The 25,854-nt window shown below is 51.0% G+C and overlaps 2 protein-coding genes across 3 annotated transcripts in view; both read left to right on the forward strand.

Moving 5' to 3' along the window:
* Nucleotides 1-19,880, forward strand: part of LOC129714764 (protein lifeguard 2-like) — a 22,335-nt gene extending 2,455 nt beyond the window's left edge. For both annotated transcript variants that reach the window (XM_055664593.1, XM_055664595.1), the window contains exons 2-12: nt 2,298-2,478; nt 3,813-3,916; nt 4,130-4,194; nt 6,112-6,165; nt 7,257-7,307; nt 8,752-8,791; nt 10,078-10,115; nt 13,587-13,674; nt 14,349-14,444; nt 15,092-15,145; nt 16,018-19,880. In XM_055664593.1, the coding sequence (XP_055520568.1) occupies nt 2,298-2,478; nt 3,813-3,916; nt 4,130-4,194; nt 6,112-6,165; nt 7,257-7,307; nt 8,752-8,791; nt 10,078-10,115; nt 13,587-13,674; nt 14,349-14,444; nt 15,092-15,145; nt 16,018-16,167 (921 nt within the window). In that variant the 3' untranslated portion in view covers nt 16,168-19,880. The remainder of the gene's footprint in view (nt 1-2,297; nt 2,479-3,812; nt 3,917-4,129; nt 4,195-6,111; nt 6,166-7,256; nt 7,308-8,751; nt 8,792-10,077; nt 10,116-13,586; nt 13,675-14,348; nt 14,445-15,091; nt 15,146-16,017) is intronic.
* A 123-nt stretch (nt 19,881-20,003) lies between these two features.
* Nucleotides 20,004-23,410, forward strand: LOC129714765 (RNA 5'-monophosphate methyltransferase). Its single transcript, XM_055664596.1, has 2 exons — nt 20,004-20,269; nt 22,745-23,410. Exons 1-2 carry the CDS (start codon nt 20,036-20,038, stop codon nt 23,288-23,290), a joined length of 780 nt encoding a protein of 259 aa, XP_055520571.1. The 5' UTR covers nt 20,004-20,035; the 3' UTR covers nt 23,291-23,410.
* Nucleotides 23,411-25,854: the final 2,444 nt, after the last annotated feature.

Below are 25,854 nucleotides of genomic sequence, written 5' to 3' on the forward strand. Positions count from 1 at the left end.
GAAGGACATCCATGTGATTGAGGCAGTGCAGCGTAGGTTCACGAGATTGATCCCTGGGATGGCGGGACTGTCGTATGAGGAAAGATTGAAAGGACTAGGCTTGTATTCACTGGAGTTTAGAAGGATGAGGGGGGGGGGGGGTCTTATAGATACATATAAAACTAGACCAAGTGCAGACCCGTTGGGTCTGTTCCCCCAACGTGCGGTTGTGGGGGGTGTGGGGGGGGGGGGGGGGAGGCGGCGGCATGCCGTGTCACACACACTAACTATCCCCCCTCGCACTCACGCTAATTACTCCCCTTGATATTATATTAATGTTATTCATTTGCTCCTTTTACCCCATAACCACCCTATCTACTGACGCATAGCCCCCAACTTGCAGTCACATCTAGAGGGGAGAAGGGGGTAGAGAGTGAGGGCAGAGAGAGAAGGGGGCAGAGACAGAGAGAGAGACAGAGACACAGAGAGAGAGGGCAAGAGGGATAGGGGGGTGGAGAGGAGGAGAAAGAGGGAGGGTGGGGGGGGGGAAGGTGGGGAGGAGGGGAGGAGAGAGAGAGAGAGAGAGAGAGGGAGTGAGGGAGAGAGAGGGAGTGGGAGAGAGGGGGGGAGAAAGAGGGAGAGAGAGTGAGGGTGGGAGAGAGAGAGGGAGGGAGAGAGAGAGAGAGAGAGAGAGAGGGGGAGGGGGAGGGGGGAGAGAGAGGGTGTGCTGAGAGGGGGGTGAGATGAGGGGAGGGGGGGGAGAGATGGGGAGCAGGGAGGGGGAGGGAGGGTGGAGGGAAGTGGGTAGGGGTGTGTGGAGGGGGGAGGGGGGTTTAGGGGAGAGACGGTGGGGGAGGGGATGGAGGGGAGGAAAAAGGGGAGGGGGGGGGGGGAGAAGAGGGGGAGAGAGAGGAGGGGGGGGAGAGAGAGGGGAGGGAGGGAGAGAGAGGGGGGGAGAGAGAGGGGGGGGGGAGAGAGAGAGGGGGAGAGGAGAGGGGGGGGAGAGAGGAGGAGGAGGAAGAGAGAGGGTAGACACAAAATGCTGGAGTAACTCAGTGGGTGAGGCAGCATCTATGGAGAGAAGGAATGGGTGACGTTTCGGGTTTCGACCTGAAACATCACCTGTTCCTTCTCTCCACTGATGCTGCCTCACCCGCTGAATTACTCCAGCATTTTGCTACTGCCTTTGATTTCATCCAGCATCTGCAGTTCTTTCTTACACCTATTATTTATTTATTAATTAGTTAGTTTGTTAAAAATGACAATGCTAGGTGCTTATCTGGTGCCGGCCATATTCGGTGGTGTATATTCGGTTCCCTGCCTCTAGTTTCCCTCTCCCCCCCCTGACTCTCAGCCTGACGAAGAGTCTCGACCCGAAACGTCACCCATTAATTTTCTCCAGAGATGCTGCCTGTCCCGCTGAGTTACCCCAGCATTTTGTGTCTGTCTTTGGTTTAAACCAGCATAAGGTCATAAGGAGTAGAATTAGGCCATTCGACCCATCAACTCTACTCCGCCATTCAATTGTGGCTGTTCTATCTCTCCCTCCCTCCTAGCCCCATTCTCCTGCCATCTCCCCATAACCCCTGACACCTGTCCGAATCAAGATAGTCCCCTTAAACCTGTGTCCTCTGGTCCTCGATTCCCCAACTCTAGTCAAGAGACCTTGTGTGTCGAGCCTGATCTATTCCTCTCATGATTTTCTACATCTCTATAAGTTCCCCACCTCATCCTCCAGCGCTCCAAGGAATGGAGTCCTAACCTGCTCAATCTCTCCCTATAGCTCAGCCCCTCAAGTCCTGGCAACATCCTCGTATTGTCCTGGCAACACTCCACATCATCGCCAGGACAACGGGCCTTCATGGTCAGGTCAAGAACCAAGCCTTGTGACGTCCTGGCAGCACCTTCTATGTTGCCAGGACAACGGGCCTTCATGGTCAGGTCAAGAACCAAGCCTTGTGAAATCCTGGCAGCACCTTCTATGTTGCCACGACAACGGGCCTTCATGGTCAGGTCAAGAACCCAGCCTTGTGAAGTCCTGGCAGCCCCTTCTATGTTGCCACGACAACGGGCCTTCAAGGTCAGGTCAAGAACCCAACCTGCTCAACCTCTCCTTATAAACTCAGACCCTCCAGTCCTGGCAACAACAGCCTCGTAAATCTTCTCTCTGCGCCCTTTCCAACATCTTGACAACATCTTTCCTATAACATGGGGACTGGGAGTGGGACTACTCTGGGCAAGAGACTGTGTGCGTTCACCCCGATCTACTCCTCTGGCGATTTGTGCGTCTAGCTGTGCTTTCTGTTTTGTGCCCCCAGCTCTTTGCCATGGGCAAGACGGCGAACACAGATGGCGAACAGGGGGTGGACCCCGAGAAACAGGAGCCTGTGGACCCCGTGACTGCGCCACCCACCTACGAGGAGGCCACGTCAAGCTGCAAGGTTAACAGCCCCTCTACCTCGGTGCCCATGCACCCCAGCTGGGCCTACGTGGATCCCAGTAAGTCCAGCCTTGGCAGTCGCGGCCTCTCGGGACTTGTGCTTCTCAGTACCCAGCCCCAACCCCCCCCCCTCTGCTGCCCCTTGTTCTCTGAAGTCTGGAGAAGTCAGAAGCTAGACACAAAATGCTGGAGTACCTCAGCGGGTCAGGCAGCATCTCTGGAGAGAAGGAACGGGCGGCGTTTCGGGTCGAGCCCCTTCTTCAGATTAATTTGTGAAGTCAGAGTCTGACGAAGGGTCCCTTCTCTTCCTCCAGAGCTTCTAGGAGTGTCACGGCCTCAGAATTCAAGGACATTCTTTTAGGAAGGAGATGAGGAGGAATTTCTTTAGTCACAGGGTGGTGAATCTGTGGAATTCGTTGCCACGGACGGCTGTGGAGGCCACAAGTCAATGGATATATTTAAGGCAGAGATGGATAGATTCTTGATTAGTGCGGGTGTCAGGGGTTATGGGGAGAAGGCAGGAGAATGGGGTTGGGAGGAAGAGACAGATCAGCCATGATTGAATGGCAGAGTCGACTCGATGGGCCGAATGGCCTCATTCTGCTGCTCGAACCATATAACCATATAACCATTACAGCACGGAAACAGGCCATCTCGGCCCTACAAGTCCGTGCCGAACAACTTTTTTTTCCCCTTAGTCCCACCTGCCTGCACTCATACCATAACCCTCCATTCCCTTCTCATCCATATGCCTATCCAATTTATTTTTAAATGATACCAATGAACCTGCCTCCACCACTTCCACTGGAAGCTCATTCCACACCGCTACCACTCTCTGAGTAAAGAAGTTCCCCCTCATATTACCCCTAAACTTCTGTCCCTTAATTCTGAAGTCATGTCCTCTTGTTTGAATCTTCCCTATTCTCAAAGGGAAAAGCTTGTCCACATCAACTCTGTCTATCCCTCTCATCATTTTAAAGACCTCTATCAGGTCCCCCCCTTAACCTTCTGCGCTCCAGAGAATAAAGACCTAACTTATTCAACCTATCTCTGTAACTTAGTTGTTGAAACCCAGGCAACATTCTAGTATAAATCTCCTCTGTACTCTCTCTATTTTGTTGACATCCTTCCTATAATTGGGCGAGCAAAATTGTACACCATACTCCAGATTTGGTCTCACCAATGCCTTGTACAATTTTAACATTACATCCCAGCTTCTATACTCAATACTCTGATTTATAAAGGCTAGCATACCAAAAGCTTTCTTTACCACCCTATCTATATGAGATTCCACCTTCAAGGAACTATGCACGGTTATACCCAGATCCCTCTGTTCAACTGTTCAACCTTTGAACTTATGGAATATTTTCCACCTCTCTCTCTCTCTCTGTAGGCCGAAGCCCCAGTTATGGAAGCGGGGGCTACTCCGGAGAGAGCGAGATATTTTCCTCGTTCAGCTGGGACGACAAGAACGTTCGACGGATCTTCATCAGAAAGGTAACGGGGTTAAACACCGGATGGGGGGGGGGTCAGAACGGTGGCCAGGCGGTAGAGAAATCCTTTATTTATTTCTATGTGAGTTCGAAAGCGGTTGGTGAAAATGTGGCTGCTGATTTCTCTCAGTGTCACCTCGAGGCCTAGCGCTGGTTTCTCTTTGCTGTTCGTTGGCAGAGGCTGATGTTCTATGTTCTCCTCCTCCCCCTTCCGCAGGTCTACATTATCCTGATGGTTCAGCTCTCCTTCACAGCCGCCATCATCGCCCTCTTCACCTTCTGGTAGGCGGGGGGAGGGGAGAGGAGGGTTACAGTTTTTGTCCGTGTAGCGTGTGCTGCTCATCCATTCATTGGCTTCCAATGTTGCTCCATTGCCGTGTCATGCTTTGTGTTTGCTCACGAGCCGGTAGAATCGCGCAGGGCGGCACGGTGGCGCGGCGGGTAGAGTCGCTGCCTCGCAACGCCGGAGACCCGGGTTCCATCCCGACCACGGGTGCTGTCTGTGCGGAGTTTGCACGTTCTCCCCGTGACAGGCGTGGGGTTTCTCCGAGATCTTCGCTTTCCTCCCACGCTCCGACGACGTGCAGGTTTGTCGGCTATTTGGCTTGGTGTAAAAATAAAATAAAATGTCCCTAATGTGTGTGTGTGTGTGTGTAGGAGAATGTTAGTGTGCGGGGATCGCTGGTCGGCACGGACTCGGTGGGCTGAAGGGCCTGTCTCCGCGTGATATCTCTAAACTAACGGACCTCGCCTAAGAGTCACGTTTCTGGCGCCGACAACGTTCCGAACGTTCAACGGACTGCGCTGTGTACTGTCCGCCGCGGCACGTGGTAGCAGCCTCACCGCCCCCCTCTCTCTCCGACAGCCCCCCCTCTCTCTCCGACAGCCCCCCCCCTCTCTCCCTGACAGCCCCCCCTCTCTCTCCGACAGCCCCCCCCCCCCCCTCCTCCCGACAGCCCCCCCCCCCAGAACAGATCAGTGTGTCCATATACCATTATATACGTAAATACACATGAATAAATAAACTGATAAAGTGCAAATGACAGATAATAGTGGGCTATTAATGTTCAGAGTTTTGTCCGAGCCAGGTTTAATAGCCTGATGGCTGTGGGGAAGTAGCTATTCCTGAACCTGGTTGTTGCAGTCTTCAGGCTCCTGTACCTTCTACCTGAAGGTAGCAGGGAGATGAGTGTGTGGCCAGGATGGTGTGGGTCTTTGATGATGCTGCCAGCCTTTTTGAGGCAGCGACTGTGATAGATCCCCTCGATGGAAGGGAGGTCAGAGCCGATGATGGACTGGGCGGTGTTTACTACTTTTTGTAGTCTTTTCCTCTCCAGGGCGTTCAAGTTGCCGAACCAAGCCACGATGCAACCGGTCAGCATGCTCTCTACTGTGCACCTGTAGAAGTTCGAGAGAGTCTTCCTTGACAAACCGACTCTCCGTAATCGTCTCAGGAAGTAGAGGCGCTGATGTGCTTTCTTGAAAATTGCGTTAGTGTTCTCAGACCAGGAAAGATCTTCAGAGATGTGCACGCCCAGGAATTTGAAGCTCTTGACCCTTTCAACCATCGACCCGTTGATATAAACGGGACACACTGCTGCAAACATGAACAAGCAAGACACAGTTATTTGGCTTGAATCAGTTTCTAGAATATCACTTTGATATTGACATTTTTTTTTTAGTCAAATTGCGCACTTTGTAACTTCAAGTTAGTCCTGGGCCAGTCCAGTTTGGAGATAGATGTAGTTTAGAGATACAGCGCAGCCACAGGCCCTTCGGCCCACCGAGTCCGTGCTGACCAGCGATCACCCCGCATACTAGCACTATCCTACACACACTGGGGACAATTTACAATTTTTATCGAAGCCAATTAACCTACAAACCTGTTCGTCTCTGGAGTGTGGGAGGAAACCGGAGCACCCGGAGAAAACCCTCGCGGGTCACGGGGAGCACGTGCAAACTCCGTACAGACAGCACCCGTAGTCGGGATGGAACCCGGGTCTCTGGCGCTGTGAGGCGGGAACTCTACCGCTGCGCCACCGTGACGCCCAACGTAATGTTACTGAATTGCGGAGGAGGTTGAAGGCTTTGTGGCCTACTCCTGCTCCTGTCTTTTGTTACCTCTGTATTCCCATTCCAGATTATTCCCTCTGATATTATATTTAATAACTGTGCTATTTCTTTTCCTTTTGTGTACAGCAACCCTGTCAAGGTTTACATTCAGGCGAATCCTGGCTGGTATTGGGCTTCATAGTAAGTGTGAATCATTTATGTCCTTGTGTGTACAATGCAGTGCGTACCAGCTTCAGTATACTGTGCGTGTGTGTGCGTGCGTGCGTGCGTGCGTATGTGTCTGTCTGTCTGTCTGTCTGTCTGTCTGTCTGTCTGTCTGTCTGTCTGTCTGTCTGTCTGTCTGTCTTCTCCCCGAGTTTCCCTTGATTCTAACTCGGAGATTTACGGTAATGGCCGCTCGTAGGTACTCGGGGCTCTCGTGGACATTTTTCAACATGTTGAAAAATCTTCACGAGTCTTCACGAGCTTACCGCGCTTCCCGAGTGCCTGCCGTTAGCGTTACGAGCCACTAAGAGACGCCCCCGAGCTCCGACGTACCCGCTGAGTACATTCCACGTGCTTACCACGAGTTTGATTTTATTTAAACTCGGGAGAAGCCAATTAATCTACAAACATGCACGTCTTTGGAGTGTGGGAGGAAACCGGAGCACCCGGAGAAAACCCGCGCAGGTCACGGGGAGAACGTGCGAACTCCGTACAGACAGCACCCGTAGTCAGGATTGAACCCGGATCCCCGGCGCTGTAAGGCGGCAAATCTACCGCTGCGCTATCCCCAAATTATCGAGCTTGTATTTGGTGTCTTTATGATGTTATCTATTGGGTACCAGTTGTACAGGCCTATCATGCTGCTGCAGGAAAGAATTTGATCAGTATGGGTGTCAGGGGTTGTGGGGAGAAGGCCGGAGAATGGGGTTAGCAGGGAGAGATAGATCAGTGATGATTGAATGGCGGAGTGAACTGGACGGGCCGAATGGCCTAATTCTACTCTTATGAACTTATGAATATGAATGTTGACTCAATGGGCCGGAGGCCCTACTTCTCCTCCTCTGAAGTTCTATCGAGTGGCTTGAGACTTGTTATTTTGCATTGCTACTTTATTGATAGTTTTCTATATTTTATATGTATTTTGCTTTAATAAATGATTACGTGCTCTTCAGGATCTGTTCATTGGTGTGAATCCTTGCATCCTGCATATATCTCATTACAATATATATATGTTTTGAAATTTCGCTCCTGTGCATTCAACACTCCTGTTTTCTTTGTCTCTCCAGTGTCATCTTCTTTGTTACATACCTGACCCTGGCGTGCTGTAGTGGACCAAGGTAATTCTCACCCTGGCCGAGTGTTTTGGTCAACTGCGGCTCAGTTTGACTTAAAACATGATGATTGAGAAGGTGTGTGGATTGTGTGTCTCTGCTCAATACAGCCAGCGTTTAGGTTAAAAGAATGGACACAAAGTGCTGGAGTAACTCAGCGGGTCAGGCAGCATCTGTGGAGAACATGGATAGGTGACGTTTCACAGAGTGCTGGAGTAACTCAGCGGGTCAGGCAGCATCTGTGGAGAACATGGATAGGTGACGTTTCACAGAGCGCTGGAGTAACTCAGCGGGTCAGGCAGCATCTGTGGAGAACATGGATAGGTGACGTTTCACAGAGTGCTGGAGTAACTCAGCGGGTCAGGCAGCATCTGTGGAGAACGTGGATAGGTGACGTTTCACAGAGTGCTGGAGTAACTCAGCGGGTCATGCAGCATCTGTGGAGAACATGGATAGGTGACGTTTCACAGAGTGCTGGAGTAACTCAGCGGGTCAGGCAGCATCTGTGGAGAACATGGATAGGTGATGTTTCACAGAGTGCTGGAGTACCTCAGCGGTTCAGGCAGCATCTATGGAGAACATGGATAGGTGACGTTTCACAGAGTGCTGGAGTAACTCAGCGGGTCAGGCGGCATCTGTGGAGAACATGGATAGGTGACGTTTCACAGAGTGCTGGAGTAACTCAGCGGGTCAGGCAGCATCTGTGGAGAACATGGATAGGTGACGTTTCACACAGTGCTGGAGTAACTCAGCGGGTCAGGCAGCATCTGTGGAGAACATGGATAGGTGACGTTTCAGGTCGGGACCCTTCTTAGTTTAATTTAGGGTAGTTTAGAGATACATCGCCAAAACAGGCCCTTCGGCCCACCGAGTCCACACTGACCAGCGATCCCCGCACACGAACACTATCCTACACACACACACACACACACACACACACACACACACACACACACACACACACACACACACACACACACACACACACACACAAATACACACACACAAACACACACACACACACACACACACACACACACACACACACACACACACACACACACACACACACACACACACACACACACACACACACACACACACACACACACACACACACACACACACACACACACACCAGGGACAATTTTTACATTCACACCAAGCCAATGAAGCAACAAACCTGCATGTCTTTGGAGTGTGGGAGGAAAGTGAAGATCTTATGCTGCTGGCCTTGCTGAGGCAGCGCGAGGTGCAGATGGAGTCAATGGGAGGGAGGTGCTGTTCCTCCAGTGTGTGTGTGTGTGTGTGGCCTCACCCTGGCAGTGGAGGAGGCCCAGGACAGAAAGGTCAGTGTGGGAAGGGGGAGTTGAGATGGTTTGGCAAGCGGGAGATTGAGCTGGCGTGATAATTGTGTGGGTTAACCCTGACCTGTTCTTGTGTCTTGCAGGAGATATTTCCCATGGAACTTGATTCTGTTGACCATTTTTGTAAGTATTGCCGCTCGCTTTGCAACCTTCCTCTGCCCTGCAGTTCCCCGCGACTTCCTCAGCAATTATACCGCCATCCCTAAGTCGGGTCGTCAAGTCAATTTTATTTCTAGAGCACATTTAAAAACAACTCTCGTTGACCAAAGTGCTTTACATCAGTGTCAAGTCAAGTCAAGTCAAGTCAAGTTTATTTGTCACATACACACATACGAGATGTGCAGTGAAATGAAAGTGGCAATGCTCGTGGACTTTTGTGCAAAAGACAAACAACCAAACAACCAAACAAATTATAAACACAATCATAACACACATATTCTTTTTACATAATAAATAATAGAAGGAAAAACGTTCTGTAGTTAGTCCCTGGTGAGAAAGGCGTTTACAGTCCGAATTGCCTCTGGGAAGAAACTCCTTCTCAACCTCTCCGTTCTCACTGCATGGCAACGGAGGCGTTTGCCTGACCGTAGCGGCTGGAACAGTCCGTTGCAGGGGTGGAAGAGGTCTCTAACATGCTACATACAGTGGTACAGAGATCTAACAATACATACATAAATACATACATACAGCGCTCCCTCAGAGGATCTCAAGAAAGGCTTGTGAGTAGAAATAGGTTTTAAGTCTCGACTTCAGAGTTGATGGAGGGGGCAGTTCTGATGGGAAGGGGGATGCTGCTGTTCCACAGTCTAGGAGCTACAACCGCAAAGGCACGGTCGCCCCTGAGCTTATGCCTAGACCGCGGGATGTTCAGTAGCCCCAAGTCGGCCGATCTGAGGGACCTGGAGGTGGTATAGTGGGTTAGCAGATTTTTGATGGAGGTGGGGGCAATTTTTGTAGACATAGAGGAGGAGCTTGAAATTGATTCGGAACTGCACAGGGAGCCAGTGGAGAGAGTTTTGCCAGGATCGGGGTGATGTGGTCCCTTTTTCGGGTGCCCGTCAGGAGTCTGGCTGCGGCGTTTTGGACCAATTGCAGGCGGGACAGGGATGATTGGCCAAAAAAAGCCAAAGGCAGACACAAGAAAGCTGGAGATAAACTCAGCGGGACAGGCACCATCTTTGTGGGGCAGGCACCATCACCACCTCCTTCAGACTGATGTCAGGGCAGTGGGCGGTACATAGATGAGGAAGTGTAAAGATAAGGAGGTGTAAGGTGTGAAGACAGGACAAAGGGGACGGAGATCAAGGAACATTATCGGGTTTTTTTCAACTGCTTCAAGGCAGCTTCAACTGCGGTTTGCTCTGGTGTCTGTGTATATTTAACCAATGTTTTTTCTAATCACTCCGCAGACCCTGGCTATGTCCTGCATGACAGGACTGATGTCAAGGTACCCTAACAATCAACCATGCAGTCACTTCTTGCTGCATGCTGCATGCTGCATGTTGCAGTTATTAACTGCTTTCCTTTTGTGTTTAATGCTTTCCAAAGACTGCAAGTTTGGCATGCATGCTTGGATTTATTTCGAGGTATTTTTTTTGAAAATAATCATTTAAAACAATGTAATTCTTGCCTTGAAGTGAATGCCCCTTGATCAGGCCATCTGTGGCATTAGAAAGACACAAAGGAAGTGCTGGAGTAACTCAGCGGGTCACAGAGTCGAAATGTGTAGGAAGGAACTGCAGATGCTGGTTTAAACTGAAGATTGGCACAAAATGCTGGAGTAACTCAGCGGGACAGGCAGCATCTCTGGAGAGAAGGAATGGGTGACGTTTCGGGTTGGGTCTGAAGAAGGGTCTCGATCCGAAACATCACCCATTCCTTCTCTCCAGAAACACTGCCTATCCCGCTGAGTTACTCTGGCATTTTGTGTCTACGGTTTAAACCAGCTGAATCGGTTAAGCTGCTTCTTAGCGTGGAAACAGCCCCTCAGCCCAAATTGCCCACGCCAAACAACATGCCCCATTTACACTAGTCCTACCTGCCTGCGTTTGGCCCATATCCCTCTAAACCTGTCCTTTCCATGTACCGATCTTTAGTTTAGTTTAGAGATATAGCGTAGAGATAGCAACAGGTCCATTGGCCCACCGAGTCCGTGCCGACCAGCGATCCACGCACCCTACACACGCTAGGGACAATTTACAATCTTTACCGAAGCCAATTAACCTACAAACCTGCACGTCTTTGTGGAGTGTGGGAGGAAACCGGAGCACCGGAGAAAACCCACGGGGAGAACGTGCAAACTCCGTACAGACAGCGCCCGTAGTCAGGATGGAACCCGGGTCTCTGGCGCTGTGAGGCAGCAACTATACCCGCTGCGCCACCGTGCCGCCCTCATCTAATTGTTTCTTAAACGTTGGGATAGTCCCAGCCTCAACCACCTCCTCCGGCAGCTCGTTCCATACACCCACCACCCTCTGTGTAAAAAAAAAAGATGGCCCCCGGGTTCCTATTTAATACTTTCCCCCCTCACCTTAAACATAGGGTCAGGCAGCATCCTTAGAGAACATGGATAGGTGATGATTCAGAGCGGGACCCTTCACGTACTCCAGTGATGCCGCCCAACCCGCAGAGTTACTCCAGCACTTTGTGTCTTTCCTTGGCAAACCGGCACCTGCAGTTCCGTCTTTCTACAATCTACTGCTCTGGTTTGCCAGCCCATCCTGCCTGGTATTTGCATGGGCGTGCAGAGATTAAATGTTGACTATTTTCTAGTTTGTTCACTGTTAGTTTAGAGATACAGCGCGGAAACAGGCCCTTCGGCCCACCGAGTCCGCGCCGACCAGCGACCGTGTATCTCTGAACTAAACGAAATGATGAGGAGGAATGAAATGTAAAGGACTTTGAACAATTCACAGTGTACAGATGCATAGATAAGGGAATAACGTTTAGTGCAAGGTAAAGCCAGCAAAGTCCAATCAAGGATAGTCCGAGGGTCACCAAAGAGGTAGATAGTAGTTCAGCACTGCTCTCTGGCTGTGGTAGGATGGTTCAGTTGCCTGATAACAGCTGGGAAGAAACTGTCCCTGAATCTGGAGGTGTGTGTGTGTTTGTTTTCACACTTCTGTACCTCTTGCCTGATGGGAGAGGGGGGAAGAAGGAGTGACAGGGGGTGAGACTGGTCCTTGATTGCGCTGCTGGCCTTGCCGAGGCAGCGTGAAGGTGAATAAAAGAATGAATACTTTATTGCCACGGCGATGTTCTTTGTTTTTGCATACGCAAGGTATGCAAAGAGTGGCCACATAAAGGGCAGCAATAAAGTCACACAGTATCCTCCTTTGTTCTCCCCACTTTCCTTTCTCACGGCTGTCCCCTGTGTAAGTGGAGTCAATGGAAGGGAGGTTGGTTTGTGTCTATCTTTGATTTGTGGGGTGGTTACTTTAGGACAAAAGAGAGAGGGGAAGGGATGTGAATTTCGGTGTGGGGGGGCATTGATTTGGACGCACGCACACACACACACATAGACACCAAAGATCCTCTAGCGAGCAAGATAGCCCACTCGATGAAAAAGACGTGGTACGGTCATGGGCAGATTCATGGGTAATCTTTGGCCCCATTTCCGTAACCGGCTTCCGGCTTCCGTCTCCGCACCAAAGATCCCATTGGATACTAGTGCGGAGACGGAAGCCGGTTACGGAAACATCCTCCTAAAAAAATGAATGTTCTTTGGAAAAACCTTCTAATTTTCAGAATTTTAATTTATTTATTTATTTATTTATTTATTTTTTAAATTAGAAGTACATTAAGTTACAGTAATACACACCACATATATCTTATTACATTTGTTGTACCCCTTCATTTTTTGAGCTTTAAGAAATATGGAAATAAAAGAAGTAAGGAAAGTGAGAAAGAGTGGTGAATGTTCTGGTTCGGGAGCTGCAAGGCGTACGAACGGCACCAACTAGACAGGATAGTGAAGACCGCAAGCAGGATTATTGGTGCTCCACTCCCCTTCCTGCTGGACATATACAGGAAGAGATGTATCAACAGAGCCATCTCCATCATCAAAGACCCTTACCACCCATCGCATGACATTTTCTCCATCCTGCCATCTGGGAAGAGGTACAGGAGCATTAGCTGCAAAACCAGCAGGATGCTCCTCAGCTTCTTCCCACAGGGTATAAGACTGTTAAATGGACTTTGCCCCCTGCCAAGTATCGCGCACAAACCTCCACACTGCAGCAGAGCCACTGTTGTGCCGCTGCCGGTCGGAACGGCTGTGAATGTTTAGTAGAGTGTTAAATTTGTTCATGATACATGTATTTTTTATTTCTATTTATTTTTTCATGCACACTGAATGGACACTGGTTGAGCAACGTTTTTTTGTTTCCTCTGGGTATGCGAATACTCAGGAAATGACAATAAAGATATACTATACAATACAATACAATGTGCAGGACAGTGTTGGAAAAAGAGAGCCCTTTAGAGAGAGAGAGTTAGAGAAGAAAGTTAAGAAATAGACCCTAGGAAAGAAAGAAAGAAAGAGAAACAATCGCTCTATTATTTAAAAAAAACATCCTCGTAAAAATAAAAGTTATTTGGTAAAAATCTTCTCCTCATTTTCAGAATTTTAATTTATTAACACAAACTGTTCTCCCGCAACGTTGATTACACTGCGAGTCGGGTGGGGTCCGGTTACGGAAATGGATGGAAAAAAGGCCCACGTTCTGCTGCGTTGCGTACTGCACGTCAGCCCATTGCATTTCGCAGGAGTGGTCTATCATGCTCCGCTATAGGGTCTTTGATACATACAGCCCTGAGAGGAGGCAGGTCGGGTGGACGACCTTTAAGAAAGCATGGACAGCTATCAAGATAGTTCCCAGTCATTCTTGTGTTCATCTCACTTCATGTTCTTTTCCAGCTACTACAACACAAAGTCAGTCCTGCTATGCTTTGCCATCACAGCACTGGTGTGTTTTGCCGTGACAATATTCAGCTTCCAGACAAAGGTACGATTGTTCCGAGAGTCCGACCCCCTCACTTTGTCCCCCGTCACAGCTCCCTTTTGATGTTAGCTTTAGTTTAGTTTATAGGCACAAAAGGCCGGAGTAACTCGGCGGGTCTCTGGGGACGTTTTGAGGCGAGACCCCTTCTTCAGACTGAAGTCGGGGGGGAGAGGGACATACAGAGATAAGGAAGTGTAAGGTGTGAAAATGGGACAAGGGGGATGGGGATCACGGGATCAAACTCGGGTCTCTGGCGGGGTGAGGCAGTAACTCTACCCGCTGGGCCTCTGTGTCGCTGCTATTCTGGATCTGCTGAGTTTACGATCAGCAAAACGCCCTTTTTCCACTCCTTTTCTCCCCCCCCCCCCACAAACTTTTCCTTCCCCCCTCCCCTCCCCCGCCTCTTTCCCCCGTACCCAACCAGGACACATCTATTTCTCCCCCCCTCCCTCCCCTTCCACCTGCATTCTTTCCTCTAGCTTCACAATTCGCAACTCGTTTAGTTTAGGGACAGAGCAGGGAAACAGGCCCTTCGGCCCACCGAGTCGAGGGCAGCCATCGATCACGTATCTGTAGACTAAACTAAATGATTAGAAGGAATGCAATGTGGAGGACTTTGTTGAGATAATTTGAAAGCAGGCGGAAATCTGTGAACGGGGCTGTTCTCTCTTTTACAGTTTGACTTCACCTCCTGCCAAGGTGTGCTGTTCGTCCTGTTGCTGGTCCTCTTCATCAGCGGACTTGTCCTGGCCATTGTGTTGCCGTTTCACTATGTAAGTCGGTCTCTTCCCCCCCCCGCCTCTTCACGCCCACACTACCGCTGCGCCACCGTGCCGCCCTCTAATGGCTTTGTCTGTTGTCTGCGAAACCGTGGTGGGGAACATGGCAGGAAGGTTTGCCAGGAATTAAGGCCACCATTAGTAACATGGCTGCCACCGTTGGTAACATGGCTGCCATCGCTATTGTCAAGAGTGGCCAATGGCGGAGACCGTTGCTGCCAATGTGGACCAATGGCTGCCATTATTACTGGCGTGTGCCATTGTTCTGCGTTGTGGTTGTCAATAAATAGAAACATAGACAATAGTTGCAGGAGTAGAAGCCATTCGGCCCTTCGAGCCTGCACTGCCATTCAATATAATCACGGCTGATCATCCACAATCAGTACCCCGTTCCTGCTTTCTCCCCATATCCCTTGATTCCATTAGCCCGAAGAGCTAAATCTAACTCTCTCTTGAAAACATCCAATGAATTGTGGCCTCCACTGCCCTCTGTGGCAGAGAGTTCCACAGATTCACAACTCTCTGGGTGGAAACGTTTTTCCTCATCTCAGTCCAAAATGGCCGACCCCTTATTCTTAATGCCAATCTTGTTTTAAAAAACTAGAAGTCTGGACTAAAGGCACTTTTGTTTTGTGTTTCAGATTCCCTGGCTTCACGCTGTTTATGCCGTGCTGGGCGCGATCATCTTTACAATGGTGAGCCGTTTGCATGGCGTTTTTGTACTTTGCCATTAAAGTTACGGACTTTGTACTACCAGTGTAGGCTCCCCCGGCTCTCCATCCAACAAGGCCTCTTTCATCGTGTTCTAAAGGTTTTGGAGGGAAAGGGTTGTCCCACCTGCTGCTGAGGCAAGGTCAGCTTTGCGATGCCTTCTTACAGCGTGCCCCCATTCATAGGCGCGCACTACTGACTTGGAGACGGGAGTTCGAATCCCACCAGAGACATTGGGGAAACTAGTAAACACCGCATATCCCTCGATTCCGTTAGCCCTAAGAACTGTATCTAACTCTCTCTTAGTGCGGGTGTCAGGGGTTATTGGGAGAAGGCAGGAGAATGGGGTCGAGAGGGAGAGATGGGTCAGCCATGTTTGAATGGCGGAGTAGACTTGATGGGCCGTGCTGTCTGTACGGAGTTTGCACGTTCTCCCCGTGAACTTTGGTTTCCTCCCACACTCGTGCAGGTCTGCAGGTTAATTGGCTTGGAATAAATGTAAAAACTGTCCCCAGGGTGTAGACAATAGACAATAGACAATAGGTGCAGGAGTAGAGGCCATTCAGCCCTTCGAGCCAGCACCGCCATTCAATATGATCATGGCTGATCATCCCCAATCAGTACCCCGTTCCTGCCTTCTCCCCATATCCCCTGACTCCGCTATCTTTAAGCTCTCTCTTGAAAGTATCCAGAGAACCGCCCCCCACCGCCCTCTGACGCAGGGAATTCCTCAGGATTGGTGTGTGTGTGTGTGTGGGGATCGCTGGTCGGCGCGGGATCGGTGGGCCGAAGGGCCTGTTTGTGCACTGTATCTCCAAACTGAACACGAGATGCCTCTTTGCTTCTTCCCCTGCAGTTCCTGGCCTTTGACACGCAGCTTCTGATCGGAAATCGCCGCTATGCTATCAGCCCTGAGGAGTACATCTTCGGGGCGCTGAACCTCTACTTGGACATCGTTTACATCTTCACCTTCATGCTGCAGATCTTTGGTTCCAGCAGAGAATGAGCAGGGCCGCAACCGATCACCTCGACTTCACATAGACCATCGGGTGGCTTCTAGTCCCATAAAAATCCACCAGCCACAGCAGCATCTAGAGCTAAAGCAAGGGACCTCGCTGAAACCCAGTCATTCCAGTGTAATTCCTGTAATTTCCTAATGGTTCGACCCATTTTGTGTGTGACTGTAACTGTGAATCTAGTCTACGGTCGATCTACACAAGCTTCTAGCTAGACGCATGGCTGCAGTACATAGGCTTGTGTATTTTGGGCTTCCAGCGCTAATTCTTTACGGTTAGGCCTGCTTCCTTGTAGTTCCCAAAGGCTTTAACTCCTCCTCCCATTCCCACACCGACCTTTCTGTCCCGGGCCTCCTCCACTGTCAGAGTGAGGCCCAGTGCAAATTGGAGGGACAGCTTCTTATATTTCGCTTGGGTAGCTTGCACCCCAGCGGTATGAACATTGACTTCTCTAACTTCTAGTAACCCTTGCTTTCCCCCTCTCTCCATCCCTCCCCCACCCTAATCGTACCAGCTTCAAAGTCATCGTGTTGAGTCTCGTTGTCTGTAACTCATTTTCACCTAGCACACAGCTAACAATGGCCTGTTTCCTTCATCATCGTTACTTTTTTGCATCTTTCATTTATTTGTTCTATATCTCTCTACATCACTGTCTATATCTCCCGTTTCCCTCTCCCCCGACTCTCAGTCTGAAGAAGGGTCTCGACCCGAAACGTCACCCATTCCTTCTCTCCAGAGATGCTGCCGGTCCCGCTGAGTTACTCCAGCTTTTTGTGTCTATCCTTGTGGCACAGCACAGCTTGAGTCAACTGCCAGTTCGACTTCCTTGCTCCAGTATTATTAATGAGTGCATGGCGATTACCGACAGGAATTTTAGTCGCCTTCCAGCTGCCTGAGGGGAGCGATTCTCAAACCGATTTCTTTGCCCTGGGAGGAGTTGAATACTTTGATTTCTTCTCTTCACCCAGAGAGACGGAGAGAGAGAGATGGAGAGACAGAGAGGGAGAGAGAAAGAGACAGTCAGAGAGAGACGGAGTGAGTGATTGAGGGAGAGAGAGAAAGACGGACTGGGAGAGAGAGAGACGGAGAGGGAGAGAGACAGAGAGAGAGAGAGGTACGGAGAAAGTGAGGGAGGGGGAGAGAGAGAGAGACGGGGAGAGAGAGAGAGACGGGGAGAGAGAGAGAGATGGAGAGAGGCACACAGAGTACATCACCCTCGATGGCCATTGTGTGATCTCTCTCTCTGAAGCAGTGACCACAGCACCATGTGGCCACTCTGTGGACTGCACTGCCTGTGAAGGGCCAGGTTTTGGGAAGCGTGAGGAATGGCGAGGTTGTTATTTGAAGGGAGGTTAGGGCGCGTTCTCCCGTGCAGTTACCCGCCCGCTGCGCAAATGTCACTTTCGCAACCTGATCGCTAGCCAGGGCGCAAATTAAAAAAAAAAAAAAAAAAGATTTTGCTGCATTTGCCGACTGCATTTGTCTCTCTCTGCCCGGCATTCAGGGGGGATGCCAGGGGTGCCACACTATTGCCCGTGTGGGGGTACTTTGTAACTGTGTCGGGGCCCTTTATGTGGTGACTCTTTGCATACCTTGACTCATTCAATCATTCATCCACTTATTGTTCTGTACAGGAAATGGTGGCACAGCTGGTAGAACCACTGCCTCACAGTGCAGGAAGGAACTGCAGATGCTGGTTTAAACCAAAGGTGGACACAGAAAGGCCGAAACATCACCTATTCCTTCTCTCCAGAGATGCTGTCTGAGTCACTGCAGCATTGAGTCTAGACTCAGTGTAGCCCAGGAATTATCGCTGAAGAGTTACAAAATCGTGCTCTGGTATAAATCTGCTTTATTGGAGCGTGTGTGCGTGCATGTGTGTAACTTTGTTTAGAGATACAGTACAGAAACAGGCCCTTCGGCACACCGAGTCCGCACCGACCAGCGATTCCCGCACACTAACACTATCCTACACACAACACACTAAGGACAATTTACAATTTTACCAAAGCCAATTAACCTACAAACCTGCACGTCTTTGGAGTGTGGGACAAAACCCACGCGGTCACGGGGAGAACGTGCAAACTCCGTACAGACAGCACCCGTAGTCAGGATGGAACCCGGGCCTCTGGACGCTGTGAGGCAGCAACTCTACCCGCTGCGCCACCGTGCCGCCCGACTGTGAATGTGAGAAAAGTGGACTCAATTCCGTAACTCCTGCTACGATCCTGCGTTGGATCGACGGGCTGAAGGGCCTCCAAATGTGCTGCGTAGCTCTGCGAATGAATGATTTTATTGTGTGTCTTTACCATTTTATTAACGAGCGCTGAGGTCTCGTGAAATATAACTCCCTGTTCTGGGCACAAAGCCTTTTGGGACGACTGATGCCGTTAAGGTTAATCCCACACCTTGCATCCCAGCACACACCTTGTTCCTTTCAAACTGCAGTTGGATTTTTAAATTCATCTGCACCCTTTAATCTTGCATGCCCCCAATGTCCCTGCATCGTGAAATCTGAAGACGCAATGGCTTTTCACAAGGAACGATGTCACCTATTGTGTCCTGTTTGTGGATTCTGTGGAATTCTCTGCCCCAGAGGGCGGTGGAGGCAGGTTCTCTGGATGCTTTCAAAAGAGAGCTAGATAGGACTCTTAAAGATAGCGGAGTCAGGGGATATGGGGAGAAGGCAGGAACGGGGAACTGATTGGGGATGATCAGCCATGATCAAAGGCCTACTCCTGCACCTATTGTCTATTGTCTATTGTCTGTCCCCAACAAGGCCGGCCTCTGTAAGGGAGAGGAAGATGGAATCGCTCACACAATGGAACAGCAGAGGAAGGTTTGTGGAGCGACTTCCCGGGAGGTATCATTGCCTGACCTCCTGCCTTGTCCACCATTGAAATGGAAAGTACTGATACCTGCGCAAGTCAATGGCTTCAGGCTTAGCATTGTCCTGTCTGTAAAGTCGACATGGAACAAACGAGTGAACATGGAGGGCCTTGAGAGTCATAGAGTGATACAGCATGGAAACAGGCCCTTCGGCCCAACTCGCCCACATGGCCCAACGTGTCCCAGCTACACTAGTCCCACCTGCCCACGTTTGGTTCCCTTCCCATCCATGTACCTGTCTAACTATTTCTTTAACGTTGGGATTGTCCCTGCCTCCTCTGGCAGCTTGTTCCATACACCCACCAACCTCTGTGTGAAGAAGTCACCCCTCAGATTCCTATTAAATCTTTTCCCCTTCAACTTAAACCCGTGTCCTCTGGTCCTCGATTCCCCTACTCTGGGCAAGAGACTCTACCCGATCTATTCCTCTCGTGAGAGGGGAGAGAGAGGAAAGACATGAGTGGCTCCTGGCAGTGTTTTTGTCATGGCCAACGTTATTTTGTAGCAATGCCTTTATCTACCTCATGTTAAAGGTTGGTATCAGTGGAGCTTTGCTGAGCTGCCAGAGTTGCAACGATGCACCACCGCAGTTACTCCTGCACCACGATTTCATGCATCGGTGCAGTGGTCACTGTTTTAGTCTCGTTTAGAGATACAATGTACCTTCGATTTTCCAGCATCTGCAGTTCCTTCTTAAACCCTTTTCACTGTACCTTCATTGATACATATGACCATTAAATTGAATCGTGAATCTTGAATCTGAATAAAACAATTTCACTCTGTTCGTGCCATTCTGTGCCATTCTCTTGTGATAGTATATTTATTGGAAATCTGGAAGGTTATTTTGAAGAGTATAAAGCAATGATCCTATAGCAGAGCTATAGGTTCTTTGGTATAAAGGTGGTGGGAGGAGAGAAGCCGGAACCTTTCTGCGCGGCTCGGCGGGCCCGTTTCCGCGATGGACTCGCAATGGCGGCCCCCATGGACGAGGCGCAGGGCGGGCGGCAGAAGGAGGAGGCGGCGGAGAATGGCGGCTCGGAGCCCGGAGCCGCGCCGTACGGCAACTTCACCAACTACTACCGCTTCAACCCACCGGCCGAGAGGCTGCGGCTGCTGCCGGCCGCCGATTTAGCGGCGGAATTGGCTGCGGGAGGCGGTGGAGGAGCGGGGTCGCTGGCGCTGGACGTGGGCTGCAACACTGGGGTACGAGGCATCTCTCTGCCCGGGGCCCGGGGGCGAGGAGATCATTGACTGTGTGGCTGCCTCAAAGATGCCCATCATCGCCCCCCCCACTCGCCACAGGGTGCAAGAGGCGCTCCCTCCCTCTTGGTTTCTTAGTCCTCCAAAATATTCCAAATTGAATTTAAACTGGAGGTGGAGGGAGTTCCTCAGTTGCAGGGAGGAGGGGGAAGCTCCCCATTATTCCTAGTGTACTGTGAAACAACTCTGGTATTGAAACCAGCCATCATAGAAACATAGACAATAGGTGCAGGAGGAGGCCATTCGGCCCTTCGAGCCAGCGCCGCCATTTATTGTGATCATGGCTGATCGTCCCCTATCAATAACCCGTGCCTGCCTTCTCCCCATATCCCTTGACTCCACCAGCCCCTAGAGCTCTATCTAACTCTCTCTTAAATCCATCCAGTGACTTGGCCTCCACTGCCCTCTGTGACAGGGAATTCCACAAATTCACAACTCTCTGGGTGAAAAAGTTTTGTCTCACCTCAGTCTTAAATGACCTCCCCTTTATTCTAAGACTGTGTGGCCCCTGGTTCTGGACTCGCCCAACATTGGGAACATTTTTCCTGAATCTAACTTGTCCAGTTCTTTTATAATTTTATATGTTTCTTTAAGATTCCCCCCCCCCATCCTTCTAAACTCCAGTGAATAAAAGTTCATCTGCCGTTCAGTCAATTGATTCGCTTCCCTCGAGTCTCACTGCGGGCCTCTCGCCAGTAATGTTGCCCGGTTCTCTTCTACCAAGCTCTTTCTGTTGGCGATTTGGCCCAACCGTGCAAGCTGAATTTGGCAAATCCAGTCCACCCACGGGGGCAAAGGTCATTCGCATTGACAATGGTCTCCCCTCTTGGGTTCACTTCCCCTGGAATCCTGGCAGCAGTATTGGGTTTAGTGTAGAAAACTTGTCCGAAATTTGAGTGCAAGTCCGTGTCTGTTTTCTTGCTGACTGGTAAAGGCACCCTGATGTGGGGTGTCTTTACCAGCCAGTGTATGGGTCAATGGCAACAAGAAATGCCAATGTAATTCTGTTTGTGTGATTCTGAGCCATGTTCTCATGACAGCGTATTTAGAACAGCCAAGGTTATTCAAAGCTGCTTCATATTCTTGCGTATGGCGTGCACAGCCCAAAGTTGTAGGACAACTTAGTCTATTTGATCTTATTTGATTGTGCACGCCAGGTTGATTGCATTCGTTGAAACAGGGCGGACCACGTGAAGGTTGCAATCTCCCACCCCAAGAAATTTTACTGCAACGTAATGCCCCTGCCCCACTTAGGAAACCTGAACGGAAACCTCTGGAGACTTTGCGCCCCACCCAAGGTTTCCGTGCGGTTCCCGGAGGTTGCAGGTCGTTGCCAGAGGTTGCAGGTAGTTGTCTATTTAATCTCATGTCGTTATGCTTTGAATGTCATTTTCTTATGGATTATCTATCCAGCTCCTTTATCCTACTGGTTAACAGATTTCCATTCCTAAGCATTTGTTTTTAGAAATTAGAGATACAGTGCGGAAATAGGCCCTTCGGCCCACTGAGTCCATGCTGCCCAGCGATTGCCCCATACACTAGCTGCACTGTCTGACACACACTAGGAATAATTTCCAATTTTACAGATGCCAATTAACCTACTAACCTCGATCTCGGTGTGAGGGGGGGGGGTGGGAGGGAGTGTGGGGGGGGGGGTGGGGTGGGAGGGAGTGTGAGGGGGGGGGTGGGGTGGGAGGGGGAGTGTGAGGGAGGGGGGTGGTGGGGTGGAAGTGAGGAGAGGGTGGGAGGGAACCAAAGGTCTTGTTCAACTCTCACTCAGTGTTTGATTCATTGAAAGACACAGCAGAGAAACAGGCCCTTCGGCCCACCGAGTCCATATGGATCACCATCACCTGTTCACACTAGTTCTCAATTGTCCCACTTTCCCATTCACACATCTATGAGATGTTGGAGGAAATCTGGGCACCCGGAGGAAGCCCACGCAGGCACGGGGAACATGCAAACTCCACTCTCTCACACTCTCACACCACTTGAGGTCAGGATCGAATCTGGCTCTCTGTTGCTGTGAAGCAACAGGTCTACCAGCTGAGCCACTGTGTTGCCAATATTGCTTTGCTTTCTTTGCCACCCTGTCTACCCGTGATGCCACTTTTAGGGAACTGTGTACACTTGAGTCTCTCTATTCTACAACACCCCTTCTCGTCGAGCCGGCATTTCAACTGGGTCATGTAGGAAGGAGCTGAGGATGCTGGTTCACACCAAAGATAGACACAAAGTGCTGGAGCAACTCAGCGGCTCTGGAGAAGAGGAGCAGGTGACGTTTGGGCTTGAGACCCTTCTTCAGCTGGGTACCGTGGTTCATGGCTCATTTGCCGTTCTGTTTGAAATGTTTGGTTCATTATATCTGCGCTCTTGTACGTTGCAAGTAAAACGCTGTCTAAATAAATCTCTCTGCAGGATTTCAGTGTGGCCGTCTACAAGCACCTGTGTGAGCTGGGACAAGACCTGAAGCTGCTTGGTTGTGACATTGATCCCGATCTGATTCAACGGGCCACAGATTCCAATCCTTATCCCGAATCCATCAGGTACATCACCCTGGATGTGATGGACCCTGTTTGGCGAGAGGCCGCGCTCAGGCCCCACTTGGACAGGTGGCGGCGCGCCTCGTTTGATATTTGCTTCTGCATGTCGGTGACCATGTGGATCCACCTCCACCACGGAGACCGCGGGCTGCTCGACTTCCTGCTCTGGATGTCGGGGCTTTGCCGGACCCTGCTCATCGAGCCGCAGCCTTGGAAGTGCTACCGCTCGGCCGCCCGCCGGCTGCGCAAGCTCGGGCACGACACCTTCGATCACTTCAAGACCCTTGCCATCAAAGGGGACGTGGCCCAGAAGATTCAGCAGTTCCTCGTTGCCGACTGCAACATGGAGTTGGTTCGGTGTTTTGGGAACACCAACTGGGATCGCAGTTTGCTGCTGTTTAAGAAATGCTCCCTGAACTAAGGCTGAAGTGCATTCTAGTGCAATAGACAATGGGTGCAGGAGTAGGCCATTCGGCCCTTCGAGCCAGCCCCGCACCACAAATCCACCTTTAAACTGTTGAAATTATAACTCATTTTACACTAACTAAAGGTGTCTGCGTTTTATATAGTCATTGATGAATTTGTTATCGAGACCTGGTCTTATTAAAACCAAACCGTATCAGTTTTGTTTAGTTTAGAGATACAGCCTGGAAACAGGCCCTTCGGCCCATCGAGTCCGCGCCGACCAGCGATCCCCGCACACTTAACACCATCCTACACACATGAGGGACAATTTACATTTATACCAAGCCAATTAACCTACACACCTGTATGTTTTTGGAGTGTGGGAGGAAACTGGAGACCCCTCTCCCCCCAACTCTCCCCCGTCTATCTCCGGTGTAAAGCAGCATCTACAGTTGCTGCCCACACAGAGAGCGGCTATCAGGTCAGTGGCATGAAATGGGTGCAATCTCTGCCGCTTGTTATATTGTCCAACACCACAAGGTGTCAGCAGAGAGCCGTGTGTCTCCTCTGTGGGGATATGGACATGAAATGGCCCTTGTTAGAAAGCTTGTTCTCCTCAACATTCACCAGACTGATCTGGCAAACCTCACATTCTGCTGTTGATTTAATGTATCTATTGGCAGAGCAATCAATCCCGGACAGATCACCTTCCCCTGCGTTCAATTTGGAAGATATTACAGAGATACAGCATGGAAACAGGCCCTTCGGCCCATCTAGTCTGCGCCAACCAGCGATCCCCGCATGCTAACACTATCCTACACACACTGGGGACAATTTACATTGATACCAAGCCAATTGGCCTCCAAACCTGTACGTCTTTGGAGTGTGGGGGGAAATGGAGCACCTGGTGAAAACCCACACAGGTCACGGGGAGAACGTGCAAACTCCGCACAGACAGCACCTGTAGTCAGGATGGAACCCGTTGTCTCTGGCGCTGTGAGGCAGCAACTCTACCGCTGCACCACCGTGCCGCCCCTAGTGTTATCCAATTGTGTAGGAAGGAACCGCAGGTGCTGGTTTACCAAGAATGGACACAACATGCTGGAGTAACTCAGCGGGACAGGCAGCATCTCTGGAGAGAAGGAATGGGTGATGTTTCTGGTCGAGACCCTTCTTCAGATTGAATATCCCACCCTCTGTTTCTAGTCTTCACTGCTTCACCATGTGCATGGATGTTAGAGTCACACAGCCAACCCATCCACAGCCAACCAACATGTCCCAGCTACACTAGTCCCACCTGCCTGCGTATGGCCCATATCCCTCTAAACCTGCCCTATCCATGTACCTGTTCAATGTTCACATGCTCCGTTCCCCTGCACCCCAGCTTCAAGAATATTTCCGTGGCTAGCTCTTAAGCTTTCTAAGATTCCAGCATCTGTAGTTCCTTCCCAGATGTTACCCGGCAACTGAACCATCCCATCACCCACTAGAGAGTGGTCCTGATCACCCATCGACCTCATTGGGGCCCATTGACCTATCTTTGATCAGACTTTACTAGACTTTATCTTGTACAAAACATTATCCCCTTATCCTGTATCTGTACACTGTGGACGGCCCGATTGTAATCATGTACAGTCTTCCCGCTGACTGGTTAGCATGCGACAAGAAAGCTTTTCACTGTACCTCGCTACACGGGACAATAAACTAACCCAGCGGTATGAATATTCCCTCTCCCCCTCTCTCCCCCCCCCCCCCCCCCCCCTCCCCCTCCCCCCCCCCCCCCTTGAAAATCTCACTTCAATTTAGGTTGGACTATGAAGTCAAATGCAAACTTCAGACAAATCCCCCTCTCTCTCCTCTCTCCTCTCTCCCCCTTCTCTCCCCCTCTCTCTCCCCCTCCCCCTATCCCCCCTCTTCCTCTCTCCCCCTCTCCCCCTTCCCCCTCCCCCCCCCCCCCTCCTCCCCCTCCCACTATCCCCCCCCTCCCCCCACTCTCCCCCCCTCCCCCCCTCCCCCTCTCTCACTCCCCCCCCCCCCCCTCCCCCCCTCCCCCTCCCCCCCCCCCCCCCCCCCCCCCCCCCCCCCCCCCCCCCCCCCCCCCCCCCCCCCCTCCCCCCCCCCTCCCCCTCCCCCCTCTCCCCCCCTCCCTCTCTCCCCTCCCTCCCTCTCCCCCTCCTCTCCCCCCTCCCCTCCCTCTCCCCCCTCCCTCTCTCCCCCCTCCCTCCCTCCTCTCGCTCTCTCCCTCTCTTCCCTCCCCCCTCTCCCCCTCTCTCTCTCCCCCCTCTCTCTCTCCTCTCTCCTCTCTCTCTCCTCCCTCCCTCCCCCCTCCTCCCCCTCTCTCCCCCCTCCCCCCCCTCACTCTCTCTCCCCTCCCCCTCTCCCCTCTCCCCCCTCCCCCCCCTCCCCCTCTCGCTCCCCTCTCTCTCACACTCCCCCTCTCTCCCCCTCCCCCCGTCTGCCTCTCTCTCTCTCTCCCTCCCCCCTCTCCCCCTCTCCCCCTCTCCCCCTCTCTCCCCCCTCTCTCCCCTCTCTCCCCTCTCTCTCCCCTCTCTCCCTCCTCTCTCCCTCTCTCTCCCTCTC

This window comes from Leucoraja erinacea, chromosome 40 (assembly GCF_028641065.1).
Source record: "Leucoraja erinacea ecotype New England chromosome 40, Leri_hhj_1, whole genome shotgun sequence".
NCBI lineage: Eukaryota > Metazoa > Chordata > Chondrichthyes > Rajiformes > Rajidae > Leucoraja > Leucoraja erinaceus.